This window comes from Oncorhynchus mykiss, chromosome 12, assembly GCF_057628025.1.
Source record: "Oncorhynchus mykiss isolate SJ-2025 chromosome 12, ASM5762802v1, whole genome shotgun sequence".
Lineage (NCBI taxonomy): Eukaryota > Metazoa > Chordata > Actinopteri > Salmoniformes > Salmonidae > Oncorhynchus > Oncorhynchus mykiss.
Genome location: NC_143033.1, coordinates 50,930,618 through 50,948,380, shown reverse-complemented (window position 1 = coordinate 50,948,380; position 17,763 = coordinate 50,930,618). Strand labels below are relative to the sequence as shown.

Sequence of the window (17,763 nt, the reverse complement as noted above, 5' to 3'; positions counted from 1 at the left end):
AATCTATGGATTTCACTACTGGGCTGGGGCCCACCCACCGGGAGCCAGGCCCAGCCAATCTTTACAGACAGAATTACTCCTCACTTTCATCAGCTGTCCTGGTGGCTGGTCTCAGACGATCCTGCAGGTGGAGAAACCGGATGTGGAGGTTCTTGGCTGGCGTGGTCACACGTGGTCTGCGGTTGTAAAGCCGGTTGGACATACTATCAAATTCTCTAAAACTATATTGGAGGAGTCTTATCGTAGAGAAATTAACAGTTATAGTCTAAGTTAGATGTGAATATAGGCCTACAGCAAATCCAAGGCTTTTTATTTCCATTATCATTGCATTATGGGTGGGAAGAAAAGCACAGAGGAATTCAAGATGTTGTTCTTTATTTAACGGAGTAACAACGTCAGGTACAGAGTGTGTCTGTTCCAACACCATCATCGGAAGACTAACATTCCTTGTAAAATCATTTGTGTTAAGAGGGATGTTGTATAGTGTGTGCAGGACAGGTTACCTTTCTATTTGGGAACAATTGAGGTTTGCCTTAAACGTCACAGACAGGTTAAGTATTCAAGAACATTGTTAATATATTTTTGCTATATGTAATAAAAAATAATTCACACCAAATGCACAGAGAGACGAGTCAAAAACAGGTTTGATCCTAAATGGCACCATATTCCCAAAAAGTAGTTAGTGCCTCAGAGCTAATGCAGCTTAAGTGAAGGACCACTTACCCATCCCATAATAATATCTTAGACACTTCCCTTCTTTGTCAGAGGGTTTACAAGGAGAGAACTCTCCAGTACAGAGGAATATTTCACCTTGGCCAAGGAATGTTTATGTTGTAATCCAGTACCAGTGATCTGTTTAATGCAACAGCCCCACCATGTGGACAAAAAGTAAACTATGTTTACCAAATCCTTTAAAATTTTTTATCTACAGTATCTTATTTTCTCTTATCCGCTTTGAAAATATATATAAATAAATTAGTGTTTACATGAGACCTTAACAGACCTTTATCATTTTTACATGTTGCCGACCATTAAAACATCTTAGTTTTATTCTAAACTGGGCCCTGTATTCCAAAATATTTTATCTGAAATGGTCCTGTAAGAGTGGAATATCAACTGTAGTGCGATTTCACCACGTGTGCCGCCTCACCTCAACCAAAGCACATCTACTGTAAGGGAAACAAGGTTGTGAGGATAGCTATTTCAATAAAATATTTGGTTGTTGTAAAAGGTTTTGGGGTTGTTGTTGTGTTCCTTGCCTTCTTATGCCTCAAACTCTAGGCCAAGGCCGAGCTTGTGCCCACCGGTGTTAATGTTTTTCCCATCCAGGAGAGCAGAAAGGGTCAGCTTAATGCCTGTAGACAGAGAGACAGAGACAATACATCAACAAGGGGGAGTAACAAGTGCAGCTGTGGTGATCACAAAATTTTATCAGCCGGTAATTGTCAAGTTAATGTAAAATTAACATTTAGCATCTCCTGGCTTCCAGACCTTTGGAACATCTACATTTTTAAAAAAGTCTAATAAATCCATGTAACATAGCCTACACCTTCACAATACATCCATTATTTATTGTATACAGATCTAAAGAAGCATGATATGAATAAAATGTAGTCTATTTCAGAAGAACAGAATAGCATACTCGGAGTTGCCCTTATGTTAGGTCCTGATATGGCTATGCCAAATGGCTATAGGCTACACTAGTTAATTTAGCAGACAAGATTTGCTAAGAATTTGGGTGACATTATTTGTATTTTATAGTATGAAGAATGCAATTGAAAAAAAACTGAATAAAATAGGATATTTTCTCCAAAATATTTGAGGGAGTGCGCACATGCGGCTATTCTGTGTTGAGCGGTTAACAAAGAAATAGGTAATCCTATATGCTTAATTTACAGTTATTAATATAACTTTAGTTGTTCTACAAACATTGGGGTATATGTTTGATTTTTAAAACATTGTAAGGCTGCATGATGCGACTAATGATGATTTGAAAAAAAATAGCTTGAAAGTCATGAGCTCTGCCTTGTTTCTTGCGCAGGCTGTACACGCTACATCAGTCACTCATTCGCACTTGATATTGCCTAGAATTTCACAGCGGCATCCCCTTTTTGTGGCCATAATGCACCCTAAAAAAATGGCCAGTGGCCGTTGTGCCCTTCTCCCTGAGTGCTGCGCACTCAATCACGTGATCGGGTCTTTCTCACAGGCTACAAGTGCAGATAGACACATCGGGGACACAACTGCACGCGTCCTTATCCAATTCCGAGGTGCATATTGAAGATATTGGAAGAACTGTCCACATTTACTTTTCATCAGCCAACAAGATGAGTAGGCCTAATGAACAGCAAAAGCACTAGCCAATGTCAATATACTATTCCCCATCGTAAAAAGATTGACCTATTATATTCTAAGCAAGAAATAAATATTCCAAACAGTCTGGGACAGTTGTGGGATTCGATAGATCCAAAATTAATACAACCACTAGCATGAAAAAAACGTGTTTTACACAATGTGGCTGACGCAACAAATCAGAACGTTTAGCTTTAAATGTTGATAAACTATTAGGCTATTTCTTCACATTATAGGCGCAGCAATGTGCACATGGTAGTAGGCTATAAGAGCAAATGTTCCATTAACAGAAAACACCATTATCAAGTGACCACAAATACAATTATTTTATTATAAAAAGTGCATTTTTATGCTGAAAATTATCTTCCCCAAACTTGAAACCCACGTGCTACTTATGTATGCGTTAGGCTCTACACCCCTTGTAAAGCGGATTAATGTGCTTCATTTTAAGAAGTTATTTGGCCACGTTGTGATACAAACCTTATTAAAACATATAGGCCAGGCTACATGAGGTGTGCGACTGATTCGAAAAAGTCACACAAAAATTGATAATATATAATTCACAAGTGATAGGCCAACATTGTCACCCATCAGACTATTATTGATTTAATCTTGTCTTTACATATACTAAATAATATGCGAATGGATCCTAATCATGCACCTGTATCGAAATAGGCGCAGCGGGAAAAAAAATACATGGAATCTATGCACTTAAATAGCCCACAAGGGTGCGTTCTGAGCCCTCTCCTGTACTCCCTGTTCCCCCACGACTGTGTGGCCATGCAATCCTCCAACTCAATCGTCAAGTTTGCGGACAACATTACAGTGGTAGGCTTGATTACCAAAAACGACGAGACGGCCTACAGGGAGGAGGGTGAGGGCCCTCGGAGTGTGGTGTCAGGAAAATAACCTCACACTCAACGTCAACAAAACAAAGGAGATGATTTTGGACTTCAGGAAACAGCAGAGGGAGCACCCCCCCTATCCACATCGATGGGACAGTAGTGGAGAGGGTATTAAGTTAAGTTCCTCGGCGTACACATCACGGACAAACTGAATTGGTCCACCCACAAAGACAGCGTCGTGAAGAAGACGCAGCAGCGCCTCTTCAACCTCAGGAGGCTGAAGAAATTCGGCTTATCACCAAAAGCACTCAAAAACTTCTACAGATGCACAATCGAGAGCATCCTGTCGGGCTGTATCACCGCCTGATAAGGCAACTGCTCCGCCCACAACCGTAAGGCTCTCCAGCGGGTAGTGAGGTCTGCACAACGCATCACCGGGGGCAAACTACCTGCCCTCCAGGACACCTACACCACCCGATGTCACAGGAAGGCCATAAAGATCATCAAGGACAACAACCACCCCAGCCACTGCCTGTTCACCCCGCTATCATCCAGAAGGCAAGGTCAGTACAGGTGCATCAAAGCAGGGACCGAGAGACTGAAAAACAGCTGCTATCTCAAGTCCATCAGACTGTTAAACAGCCACCACTAACATTGATTGGCTGCTGCCAACACACTGACTCAACTCCAGCCACTTTAATAATGGGAATTGATGGAAATTGATGTAAAATATATCACTAGCCACTTTAAACAATGCTACTTAATATAATGTTTATATACCCTACATTACTCATCTCATATGTATATGTATATACTGTACTCTATATCATCTACTGCATCTTTATGTAATACATGTATCACTAGCCACTTTAAACTATGCCACTTTGTTTACATGGCCTACATTACTCATCTCATATGTATATACTGTACTCGATACCATCTACTGCATCTTGCCTATGCCATTCTGTACCATCACTCATTCATATATCTTTATGTACATATTCTTTATCCCTTTACACTTGTGTGTATAAGGTAGTAGTTTTGGAATTGTTAGGTTAGATTACTCGTTGGTTATTACTGCATTGTCGGAACTAGAAGCACAAGCATTTCGCTATACTTGCATTAACATCTGCTAACCATGTGTACACATGTGACAAATAAATTTGATTTGATTTGAGAATGGAGGACGCTTTTCCCTGTGGTTTATTTTCATGCCAGCCAGGTAGGCTATACTCCTGTTGTAAATATAAACATTAATATTAGGGAAGTTGAGAAATAAATATAGTAGGCCTAGCCTATAGAAAGCTGATGCTCCTCTTTTTAATAGAGGCCATCACTCTATTGAAATTTTGCGCAACATGCAGCGTGCAGGTTTTGATTAGATTTTCAAATACATTTGCATTGATGTCAGAGTGATTAAAGGGACAATAGGGTGCTGAGAACGAGGCAGTTAGCAAGTTTGGTAGGCTACTAATGACCATTAGCAACATCAAAGCTTGGAGAAGCCTAATTACCGTAACTAAGTCATGTGGAATTTGCCTGCCTTCATTACTCGTGACCGCCGGTGTGGTGGTAATACGGTCAACACAACAGTCCTAGTGACAAGATCAGGGTCCTTTGACTGGCTGAGGAGGTCAAAGATCAAGTGCACGCTGCTGTTCTGTCATTTCTTCCCAAAATACAGTAGAAAGGTATTTCAACTGCACATTTAATCTACACTGGCATGGAGAAAAATAATATTTTGCAAAACATTTTAAAATTACTAACCAGGCTTCAGAGTCTGAGTGTATCCCAGGCCCACAAGGCTAGAGTTGTTCACTCTGGCCTGTTGGAGAAATGTATAGATTAGAAACAGGATTAAAAATCAATTTAAAAAAATAGGACTCAAAATGTACTCAACAATACTTCCACAGATCATTTTAAACTTATTAGCCTAGTAACTCCCTCTACCCGTCCCCTGAATGTGACCCCAGGCGGAGGTCATGTCTCAGCCAGTAAGAGGACAAGCTAGAGTGGCCCCTTACCGAGAAAGATGCGTCGGCATCAATCTGGTACTTGGCTGCAATGCCAAAGTGGGTGTTGCTGTTGCCAGCGGTCCAGGCCAGGTTGACTGCTGTCTCCAGCTGGTCATTCACCTTCTGGTAGATGGAGCCCCCGAACTCGGTGCCGTCATTTCTGTCATAGGGGGAAAAAACGGTTGGTCATTATTACTATGAGAATGGGGAACTAACATGTATGCAAGTATATTGCAACATCACTATTCATTCCAGTATTCATGTTCAACAAAAAAACTGAAACGAGAACTGTTACAACTACCTAATATCACATGAACTGCAATCAGAAGATAAATATTCAGTCTAAACTAGCAAACTGAGGGTACAAAACATTAGGAACACCTTTCTAATATTGAGTTACAACCCCCTTTTGCCCCCAGAAAATATCCCAATTCGTCAGGGCACGGACTCTACAAGGAGTCCAAAGCGTTCCTCCGGGATACTGGCCCATGTTGACATCGATTCCTCCCACAGTTGTGTCGAGTCGGCTGGATGTCCTTTGGGTGTTGAACCATTCTTGATACAACACGGGAAAATGTTGAGCGTGAAAAAAACAGCAGCGTTGCAGTTCTTGACACACTCAAAATAGTGCCCCTGGCACCTACTACCATACCCTGTTCAAAGGCACTTAAATCTTGTGTCTTTCCCATTCACCCTCTGAACAGCACACATACACAATCCATAACAGTGTTTGTATTAGAGGTCGACCGATTATGATTTTTCAACGCCGATACCGATTATTGGAGGACCAAAAAAGCCGAAACCGATTAATCGGCCGATTTTAATTTTTTTTGTTGTAATAATGACAATTACAACAATACTGAATGAACACTTATTTTAACTTAATATAATACATCAATAAAATCAATTTAGCCTCAAGTAAATAATGAAACATGTTCAATTTGGTTTAAATAATGCAAAAACAAAGTGTTGGAGAAGAAAGTAAAAGTGCAATATGTGCCATGTAAGAAAGCTAACGTTTAAGTTCCTTTCTCAGAACATGAGAACATATGAAAGCTGGTGGTTCCGTTTAACATGAGTCTTCAATATTCCCAGGTAAGAAGTTTTAGGTTGTAGTTATTATAGGAATTATAGGACTATTTCCCTCTATACCCTTTGTATTTCATTAACCTTTGACTATTGGATGTTCTTATAGGCCCTTTAGTATTGCCAGTGTAACAGTATAGCTTCCGTCCCTCTCCTCGCTCCTCCCTGGATTCGAACCAGCAACACAACGACAACAGCCACCATCGAAGCAGCGTTACCCATGCAGAGCAAGGGGAACAACTACTAGAAGGCTCAGAGCGAGTGACATTTGAAACGCTATTAGCGCGCGCTAACTAGCCAGCCATTTCACTTCGGTCACACCAGCTTCATCTCGGGAGTTGATAGGCTTGAAGTTATAAACAGCGCAATGCTTGACGCACAACGAATAGCTGCTGGCAAAACGCAAAGAAAGTGCTGTTTGAATTAATGTTTACGCGCCTGCTTCTGCCTACCACCGCTCAGTCAGATACTTGTATGCTCAGTCAGATTGTATGCAACGCAGGACACGCTAGATCATATCTAGTAATATCATCAACCATGTGTAGTTAACTTGTGATTAAGATTGATTGTTTTTTATAAGATAAGTTTAATGCTAGCTAGCAACTTACCTTGGCTTACTGCATTCGCGTAACAGGCAGTCTCATTGTGGAGTGCAACAAGAGAGGCAGGTCGTTATTGCATTGGACTAGTTAACTACAAGGTTGCAAGACTGGATCCCCCGGGCTAACAAGGTGAAAATCTGTCGTTCTGCCCCTGAACAAGGCAGTTAACCCACCGTTCCTAGGCCGTCATTGAAAATAAGAATGTGTTCTTAACTGACTTGCCTGGTTAAATAAAAAGGTATAAAAAATACATTAAAATATATATTTTTTTAAAACATGGGCAAACGGGTGCCCAAAAATACAGATTTCCGATTGTTATGAAAACTTGAAATCGGCCCTAAGTAATCGGCCATTCCGATTAATCGGTCAACCTTTAGTTTGGATATGCTTATTGGTCATAGTATTGATATAGTTAGCATGCCAAAGTTCCCAGATGTCGTACTACATTAGCCAAAATACAAAATATACAAGCAATGGACACTTGTTCCATGCTTTTCGGGTCCATAATGCAATTCTTCAGAAAATAGGCATTGCTTCACAACGTTTTCAGAGGATAATGGCGGAAAACATGCAGCCGAAGTCTGGCGAATGCGGATACCAATTTGTTGCTTTAACAAATTATGACAAATGTTAAGAAAATGTTGAGCAATGTAATAAAGTAATTACTTTTCAAATAAATTACTATACAGGTTACGTTGGCTGACAATTTGCTAGCTACGCTATCCTTACGAACCGCATACCCAGGACATACTGGTGTAATGATATGCTATGTTTAGCTACCTACTGTAACGTCAGTTGGCTACTAATGCTAACTACCCAACATTTATTCACTTGATTATTCACGTAATTTATAGCTTAGCTAAATGGTAAAGTGGTTTGGGTGTCACTGTAAATTCACTTTGGCTACCTACTCCGATTTCAGAGCACTCTGGTCTGACTGTGCCAGAGCGCAGAATAACTGATGAATTTACAAAAAGCTCAACACCCGTTGAATGTGGCCGGTGTCAGTAAATGTCGGCAAAAAAGTGTAATTAAATAGTTGCCAGCAGCACCATTACAGTTACCAACACTCTGGATAACTGCCTAACCAGCTCTGCTAGGGTGAGTAAAATGGTTAGAGTGAGGTGTTCTCTCATTTGTGTCTGGAAGCAACTAGCCAGTTAGCTTGGGTGCTTGACTGCCAGTGAGAGGTCAGAACACTCAGATCATTCCTAGATCCTAATCCTCGGCCAGAGATTCCAGTATGCGCTCCAGAACGCACTCTTCAACACTCCAGATTGAATTTACAAACACACCTGAAGTCTAGATAGTAATTTGTTATGCTAACAAGCAAGCAAGAGGTTGCATAGCAACAGCATCAACTTCCAGTAGACAGAGTAAGTAAGTATATAGTGAGTAGTATACACTCATTATGTAGTATACAGTATGTTCGTATGGGTATGCAAACACAGATCAAGTCTCAATTGTCTCAAGGCTTAAAAATCCTTCTTTAACCTGTCTCCTCTTCATCTACACTGATTGAAGTGGATTTAACAGGTGACATCAACAAGGGATCATAGCTTTCACCTGGATTCACCTGGTCAGTCTGTCATGGAAAGAGCAGGTGTTCCTAATGTTTTGTATACTCAGTGTATATCAAGGATCAGCTGTCAAAGGATTAAATAGCCATGTCTCAGAGCTAATTGACCTTGTCAAAAAAGTGATCATGAATGGAAGGCCAGGTTGCGGCAAGAGGTTAGCTTACTATCCTACCAACAAAGCCCTATGACAAATCCCATCACTGTGGGATACATAAAATAACTGCCAGTCTGCATCTGAGGGGACCAGAGAGACATCAAGTGCTTTGGGCTGCTAGTGTCCAGACAACGTCAGCTCTCATAGTTCAGAGCTGGAAACAAAATGTTAGTGACTAGTCGTTCAAAAAGCTCAGTTGGTTGGAGCATGGTGCTTGCAACAAAGTTGGCTGGTGTGCCAAAAATACAAAATACTTCACTGTAAATCATTTTGGATAAGGGTCTTAAAGACCATAAATATGGTCCCTAAACCCCATCGCTGGCTTACTGTCAGTGTTGTTGAGCCCCATCGCTGGCTTACTGTCAGTGTTGTTGAGCCCCATCGCTGGCTTACTGTCAGTGTTGTTGAGCCCCATCGCTGGCTTACTGTCAGTGTTGTTGAGCCCCATCGCTGGCTTACTGTCAGTGTTGTTGAGCCCCATCGCTGGCTTACTGTCAGTGTTGTTGAGCCCCATCGCTGGCTTACTGTCAGTGTTGTTGAGCCCCATCGCTGGCTTACTGTCAGTGTTGTTGAGCCCCCTTCTTACTTCCATTGTTTGCTGAGTTGCGGAGGCCTACCTGAACCATATTTTTGCATCTATACAATGACGGGGTAGGCAGTCATTGTACATAAGAATTTGTTGTTATCTGACTTGCCTAGTTAAATAAATATATCTACTCACACATTTGTGTGGAGCTGGAACTCGTCGGTCTTGTAGCCCACGGCGAAGTTGCTCTGGGTGACCCTGTTCTTCCCGGCCTCGAAGGTCATCTGGTAGCCGGCCAGCCAGCCCTCGTAGCCCACCACCGCCATGCCGTGCACAGCCGTCCCGTTAATGTCGTAGTCCACATCACACCCCAGGTTGATGTGCTCCCTCTTGTAGCCAGTCTTGATCTTACCACTCTTCTTGCTGGAGGTAGGGATATGAGAGGAATGGAAGGAAGGAAAAACTTGTGAGTATGAGGTAATATAGGAATCACAGTGACAGAATGGCAAATACATCCAACAATCTACATTGAGCTGAGCAGGACAAAATAAAATGGCAACATGTATTGTGTGACATCATTGATTGCAATTAATTAACATTGTGAAACAATTAAATGCTACCTTCAGTGAATTAATTGGATAGCCACTTCTTACCCAGTGTTTGGCGAGAAGGAGGAATCAAACTTCAGTTTAAGCCCTTTGGTCAACTGAAGGGAGAAGGTGAGAGAAAGATGGAGAGGATAAGAAAGCATGAATGATTCATAAGTAAATTAATTTCCGAGGCAGACGGAAAGAACTATTAAGAAAGCATTGTTGCGTAATTAAAAGGTATATTGCTCTGAGCATTTCACGCCTTAATAGGGTGGGAACAGACTCATACAGCCCATAGGGAACAGACTCCCACACGAAGAAGACTAAACATGTAAAGTTATGTATATATTGTCTTAAAATATATAATAAAATCAATGAAACAAGTCAGTGACTGCTGATCTTTTTTATATTTACACGAAGGGATTACTCATTGGCTTATAGCACCCTTCAAACAATGACAGATTGAAGAAAACGGAATAGAGTACACCCTGATCTAAAGAACACATAGTCCTGACCTGGTCCTCCAGAGTGATCTCGGTGCCCAGAGTGTTGTCGGTGTTCCACTTCTCAGTGAAGGTCAGTCCGTGTTCGGCCCACTTGTACTTGGTCTCCAGGGTGCCGGCCACTTTGCTGGTCTCGGTGTTGGCAGAGCCCGTGCTGGTGAACTCCTGGGATTGGGGTCAAACAGAGGTCAGCGGTGAGATGTGATCACGTTATTTTAGCATCAGACATTATTAGTGAGGATTTGGATGGCTGAGGACCACATTGGTCCTCTCGGAGACAATCCGAGAGGTCTTTGACGGGTGTTGATGAGTCAGATAACTAAACGGAATAAAAATATAAAAACAACAAGTAAAGTGTTGGTTCCATGTTTCATGAGCCGAAAAAAAAAAATCCCAGAAATTTGCTATACGCACAAATTGCTTATTTCTCTCAGATTTTGTGCACAAATGTGTTTACATCTCTACTGGTGAGCATTTATTCTTCCATCTGACAGGTGTGGCATATCAAGAAGCTTATTAAACAGCATGATCATTATACAGATGCACCTTGTTTTGGGGAGAATAAAAGACTACTCTAAAATGTGCAGTTTTGTCACAACACAATGACACAGATGTCTCAAGTTGAGGGAGAGTGCAATTGGCTGACTGCAGGACTGCAATGCTGACTGCAGGAATGTGCACCAGAGCGTTTGCCTGACAATTGAATGCTCATTTCTCTACCATAAGCTGCCTCCAATGTCATTTTAGAGAATCTGGCAGTACATTCAACTGGCCTCACAACCGCAGACCAGGTGTATGGAGCTGTGTGCGTGAGCGGTTTACTGATGTCAATTTTGTGAACAGAGTACCCCATGGTGGCGGAAGGAGTTATGGCATGGGAAGTCATAAGCTATGGACAACAAACCCAATGCATTTTATCAATTTCAATGCACAGAAATACTGTGACGAGATCCTTAAGCCCATTGTGAGTCCCATTTTTTTTGATGGTATCTGTGACCAACAGATGCATATCTGTATTCCCAGTCATGTGAAATCCATTGATTAGGGCGGATTTCCTCATAACAACTGTAACGCAGTAAAATCGTTGAAATTGTTTAATGTTGCGTTTATATTTTTGTTCATATTTTTGATATGACGAACATATCAAGGACAGCTTTCTTCCATCTACGTAACATTGCAAAAATAAGAAACTTTCTGTCCTAAAATGATGCAGAAAAATGAATCCGTGCTTTTGTCACTTCTAGGTTAGACTATTGCAATGCTCTACTTTCCGGCTACCCGGATAAACCACTAAATAAACTTCAGTTAGTGCTAAACACGGCTGCTAGAATCTTGACTCCAAAAAATGTACTCCAGTGCTAGCCTCTCTACACTGGCTTCCTGTTAGGGCAAGGGCTGATTTCAAGGTTTTACTACTAACCTCAAAAGCATTATATGGGCTTGCTCATACCCACCTTTCCGATTTGGTCCTGCCGTACATACCTACACATACGCTACGGTGATACGCTACGGTCATACCTACACAGACGCAGGACACCTAATTGTCCCTAGAATTTCTAAGCAAATAGCTGGAGGCAGGTCTTTCTTCTATAGCGCTCCATTTTTATGGAATGGTCTGCCTACCAATGTGAGAGACGCAGACTCGGTCTCGACATAAGTCTTTATTGAAGACTCATCTCTTCAGTAGGTCCTATGATTGAGTGTAGTCTGGCCCAGGAGTGTGAAGGTGAACGGAAAGGCACTGGAACGACAAACCACCCTTGCTGTCTAAGCCTGGCCGGTTCCACTCTCTCCACCCCCCCCCCCTCCCTCTAGTGGTGTGGGGGCTATGCTTTGGCAAAGTGGGTGGGGTTATATCCTGCCTGTTAGCCCCTGTCCAGGGGGGTATTGTCAAACAGGGCCATAGTGTCTCCCGACCCCTCCTGTCTCAGCCTCCAGTATTTACGCTGCAATAGTTTGTGCCGGGATGCTATTATATGCTGTTATATCTGGAGTATTTCTCGTGTCTTATCCGGTGTCCTGTGTGAATTTAAGTATGCTCTCTCGAATTCTCTCTATCGGAGGACCTGAGCCTTAGGACCATGCCTCAGGACTACCTGGCCTGATGACTCCTTGCTGTCCCCAGTCCACCTGGTCGTGCTGCTACTCCATTTTCAACTGTTCTGCCTGCGGCTATGGATCCCTGACCTGTTCACCTCTTTTGGCTCAAGGGGTATACGGACTGCAGTGGAACTTACCAGTCCATTATCTGACTTTGTTTTCAAGTCCAGCTTGATGAGACCAAAACCTGAAAGGCACGGAAGAAAATGAAATCAAACTGTTGTAATTACAACATATTCTATGAGTGCTTTTCAAACTGATGATATATTCCTGTTCAGTTCATTATTTCCACTAACATTCCTAGCAATCCCCGTTAACGCATGGCCTCTGTTGTTTTCAAAATAAGCATGCCGTCTCTTGCAGACTTATTTTATCACTTCATAAACACATAGTGCTTATGAAGTGACGTAACAAAATGTGGAAAAAGTCAAGGGGTCTGAATACTTTCCGAATGCACTGTAAACCACTGTTCAATAAATCCCTCTCTGAGAAATACCAGTCTAGGCTATCACACATTACAACTATTACATAACATTGATAGATTGAGTTTATTGATTTGATGTGGTTTCTACCAGGGCTGTGACGATACCAGTATCACAATATTCTTTTCCAGAAATGTGACTCAGGATGACTACATAATGGATGTTTGTTTCCCAACATTTTTGGCTGTTGTCCTAAAGTTAAATCTGCTTTGTTTCCTTGCCACGATACTAACGAGTATTGCGATACTGGTATCTTCCCGGCCCTAGTTTCTACACTGGAGTCCATTGTCACGTCAGGCACAGTTCACTGCCCCAGCTTCCTTCCCATCCATCTCTGGGAGGCAGTGTGCTGGTCATCCCACCCTCGCCTGGGGGGGATTTACCTGGGAATCCCCACAATGAGGCCTAGACCTCAATAGCTCAGTACAGCTGTGTGTCTCTCAGTCAATAAGCTGCCTAAGGACAGCCAGTCTAAACTAGAGGGTTTACCAAATGGCTATAACACTAGTCTAGTACGACTACAGTCCACTCCTGATTCTCTGCAGGACAGGAGCAAAGGCTGAGTTGAAGAATGATCTAGGAAATAGTGGGTAGAAAGTAGTACTGCTCAGTGCTCACCGTATCCCTTGGTAAAGACATCCTTGGCGGACTTGCCAAGGTCAACATAGGTAGGAGGAACGGCCATTATCTGTAAAAAATCAAAAGAAAAAAAGGAGACAGCTTTGTGTTAGGCTACTGCTTAGCACAAAGCGCTGTGAGATAGCAATGGGGCAATGGCATACATAAAGCATTAGCAGTGTGCTAGGCCTTCACTGACATAGCAACTGAGGAGAGAGCACTGCGTGTGGGGGAGGAGGTGGGAGAGGATTGAGGTCATTGATGGACGGGGTGGGCCGGTAGGGGGAGGGGCAGACAGACATGCCTCACATCTGCCTGAACAGACTAACCCGTTTGCTCTGACTCATCAGAAAAAGAGTGATGTGCTTGCCTTGCCAGGCTAGAGATTTCACAACAGCAGCCAAACCTGATACACTGGACTGACATCCAAATTAAAACGCAAAACACAGAAGGGTCAGCTTATGAATCAATAAGTGATTTCTTAATGGAAGGTTAGACGTGATTTAATATTTGTTAGATGACCTCAACTCCACTCTTACTATACGAGAATGTGTGGGCAGAGACTTCAATGTTGAGTAACAGGAGGAGAAAATCTGCTTGTTGCAGATTCCAAAAACTATTTCAGCATTGATCGTGCTTTTTCATCCAAGACTATGCTTAAATTGGAACACTTGCCCTCTGCCCATGTGCACAATGCTAATTTGCAAATAGAATAGCCTATAGCCCAAATGGCTATTTTGTACATCAGCGCATGCCACATAGCCTACAGCCTGGATCACTTCCTTCAAACACTATTTCATAGAATATTAATGATAATTACTACACCTTTCTCCCGGTCATACACTGAACAAAAATGTAAATGCAACAATTTCAAAGATTTTACTGAGTTACAGTTCATATAAGGAAATCAGTCAATTGAAATACTTGAATTAGACCCTAATCTATGGATTTCACATGACTGGGAATAAAGACATCTGTTGGCCACAGATATCTTAAACCAAAAAGGTAGGGGTGTGGATCAGAAAACCAGTCAGTATCTGGTATGACCAGCATTTGCCTCATGTAGCCCGATACATCTCCTTCGCATAGAGTTGATAAGGTTGTTGATTGTGCCTGTGAAAAGTAGTCGCATTCCTATTCAATGGCTGTGCGAAGTCGTTGGATATTGGCGGGAACTTGAACTCACTGTCGTACACGTCGATCTAGAGCATCTCAAGCATGCTCAATGGGTGACATGTTTGGTAAGTATGCAAGCCATGGAAGAACTGGGACATTATCCGCTTCCAGGAATTTTGTAGAGATCCTTGCGAAATGGGGCCGTGCATTATAATGCTGAAACATGAGGTGATGGCAGCGGATGTCACAGTATCTCTGTGCATTCAAATTACCATCGATACAATCCAATTGTGTTCGTTGTCCGTAGCTTATGCCTGCCCATACCATTACCCCATAGTGGTGGTGGGGTTATCTGTTCACAAAGTCAGCAAACCGCTCGCCCACACAACGCCATCTGCCTGGTACAGTTGAAACCGGGATTAATCCGTGAAGAGCACACTTCTCCAGCATGCAAGTGGCCATCGATGGGGAGCATTTGCCCACTGAAGTAGGTTGCAATTCCGAACTGCAGTCAGGTCAAGACCCTGGTGAGGATGACGAGCACGCAGATGAGCTCCCCTGAGACGGTTTCTGAAAAACGATGTTGGAGGTGGCACATGTTAGAGAAATTAACATAAAATTCTCTGGCAATAGCATACCAATTGCATGCTCCCTCAAAACCTGCGACATCTGTGGCATTGTGATGTGACAAAACTGCACATTATAGAGTGGCCTTGTATTGTTCACCTGCACAAGGTGCAGTGATCAGGCTGTTAATGATCAGGCTGTTAAATCAACTTCTTGATATGCCACACCCGTCAGGTGGATGGATTATCTTGGTAAAGGAGAAATGCTCACTAACAGTGATGGAAACAGCTTTGTGCACAAAACAAGAAAAATATTATAATAATGTGCATATGGAACATTTCTGGGACCTTTCATTTCAGCTCATGAAACAAAGGACCAACACTTTACATGTTGCGTTTATATTTTTGTTCAGTGTAAATGCATGGTTTAGTGACACCCAAAATCAAAACCAATTATTACACATCTCTCATTTCTACACGCTTTGAAATTCAGTGGGGTGGCAGGTAGCCCTGTGGTTAGAGCATTGGTCCAGTAACCGAAAGGTTTCTGGATCGAATCCCAGAGCTGACAAGGTAAAAATCTGTCGTTCTGCATTGCTCATGGGTAGATATGCCTTGCTCAGGGGCAGAACGACAGATTTGTTCCCCTGACGCCAAAGACGTGGATGTCGATTAAGGCAGCTCCCCGCACCTCTCTGATTCATTGGGGTTAGGTTAAATGAGTTAGGCACATTTCAGTTGAAGGCATTCAGTTTTTAATACAAGACATCTACAGTGACCAACAGGCACTCGCTAGAAGGGGACCACGGTAGGAGACAGGAAGTGTCAAACATCAGGCGTTCCAGAATACACACACACACACATCCCGTTCACACACATTACACAAATACACACAAAGGGAGGAGCACTGAACCTTTGAGGATCATTATTGGTGGGAGAGGTTAGAATATTAGGCCATACAGCGAAGGTCTTGAGGAATGCACTAGCTAGTCTACATAACCGGGTCTTCAAGGAAAGCCACAATGTGTCCTTCTGGTCCCTCTTGAGACAGAAATACTCCATTGCAGAAAGTCAATGAAATCTCATCAGACGATAGCTTTTAATATAGCTAGATTTTTTTTGCGTTGTTTAATTTTCAAATAAGCATACCTGAACAGAAATATTAAGGGAACGTCGACTGAAAGGACCTTGAGATAGGAGATTGAGAACGAGCATTGTTGCATTAGACCCGTGTCAGGCAGGTGGTTTCACGTTTCACATGCACTAGAGAGATGGAAATGCAATGTACATGTTTCCCAGACAGTTGTCACAGAATCTGCAACCTGCTGCCTGATACGAGCAGTTCTTCTGCCTGGCTGCCTGATGATGTCCAAGGGGTTATGCAACAAGGCGGCAGACACATCACTGCTTGCGCTTGAACATCTTTAGCTTACTTGCTAACGAAGTAGAAAAACTAGCTAGCTGCTGAGGTTAGCAAGCAATTGGTGGAGAGCGGGACAAACGCATACACTGCACATGATCGCTGGCTATAGCGAGTAACTTTAATCAAATTGCAGAGAACAGTACCTAAGCTCATTAAATTCAAATAATAATGCGTCAGGTTATTAGCTAGTTACTCGAGGCCATGTTCACATAGCCAGCTAGCCAGAGAGCTAACTCATCAGGCTAGCTAGCTGTATGCTGATCAGCATTTCTCCTCCTGGACAGCTTCTAACGCAACGTTACTGGTTGCGTGGTGGATGAGCGTGCTACCTCTTCCGACTCAAGCCAAGAAAGAGGTCCATGTCTATCACAACAGGGATACAATAGTGCACCATAATATGACACAATATTAACTTCATTTCAACATACCTCTCTGTCAGTGCTTTCCAATCCTGCCTGAGGAGATTCCTGTCAACTAGACAACAGGAGGGGTGAGAGGAGGTGCCACAGCGTTACACACGCTAGAAGTCAAACAAGCTTATGAAAAAAAAAGAGGCATGACTCTGGCGTTGTCTTGGTGGCGCACGCGCTGTTGATCGTTTGACGTCCGCATAGCGCGTCATCGGTGGGCTCCAAACCCCGCCACCGTTAACAACCGATCTAGAATCAGCTCGTCCCACCTCATCACCAATCCTCATCATTATGTGCTTATAACAAAACCGTCCATAGTCAACGAGTAGTCTAATCGCTGGAATGCAGGAATGTCGCATCAACGCTGCACAGGAGAAGAGCCAGGATGTGACGTTGAGCAGTCGTCACAGTCGACTTCTGTACGGCACTATCTGTAACCCTAGCAAATCCTGGCTGTTTTACGCAGTGTATACATTCAAAATGTGCATATTGTGAAGGCCTTTGTATGTGTAACCCTATCATGCAGTTGCTATTTTGAACTTTTTTTTGTCATATACAACTCACCTCAGTGCCAGTTTTCATACTGTGTTCTGCATTCTTGTGAGCCTTATGAGTGTAGTGTATGGCAGCATGGGTGCAAAGCTTTTTGTGAAGTAGTGTGTAACTTGTTTTCATAGAATAGTGTGGAAGTGGTTGTGTGGAACCCTGCCAAACCCCATGACTTCCTCTGTCATAGTTAGGGTGCAGCTGGCAGCAAATACCTCCAGGTATTATCTAGTGAAAATAACTACAATG

General features: G+C 42.6%; 1 protein-coding gene across 2 annotated transcripts; it reads right to left on the bottom strand.

Annotated features, from left to right (window-relative positions):
* Window positions 1-358: 358 nt before the first annotated feature.
* Window positions 359-17,360, bottom strand: LOC110537731 (non-selective voltage-gated ion channel VDAC1). 2 transcript variants are annotated; one of them, XM_021624076.3, is made up of 9 exons: window positions 16,987-17,360; window positions 13,454-13,523; window positions 12,491-12,540; window positions 10,266-10,418; window positions 9,814-9,866; window positions 9,356-9,583; window positions 5,222-5,372; window positions 4,965-5,022; window positions 359-1,355 (listed from the first exon to the last, which is right to left on the bottom strand). In XM_021624076.3, exons 2-9 carry the CDS (start codon window positions 13,518-13,520, stop codon window positions 1,264-1,266), a joined length of 852 nt encoding a protein of 283 aa, XP_021479751.2. In that variant the 5' UTR covers window positions 13,521-13,523; window positions 16,987-17,360; the 3' UTR covers window positions 359-1,263. The 2 variants fall into 2 exon arrangements, with proteins under 2 accessions (XP_021479751.2, XP_090048862.1); XM_090192736.1 differs by having other exon boundaries at window positions 13,454-15,139; window positions 16,987-17,332.
* Between the last annotated feature and the right edge of the window lie 403 nt (window positions 17,361-17,763).

Excerpts from the sequence above, each read along its gene's own strand:
- LOC110537731 (XM_021624076.3), bottom strand. The coding sequence starts at position 13,520 with ATGGCCGTTCCTCCTACCTATGTTGACCTTGGCAAGTCCGCCAAGGAT. Across the intron at positions 10,419-12,490 it reads CAAAGTCAGATAATGGACTG|GAGTTCACCAGCACGGGCTC; the intron begins GTAAGTTCCACT and ends CCCCAATCCCAG. Across the intron at positions 1,356-4,964 it reads CACTCAGACTCTGAAGCCTG|GCATTAAGCTGACCCTTTCT; the intron begins GTTAGTAATTTT and ends CTCTGTCTACAG.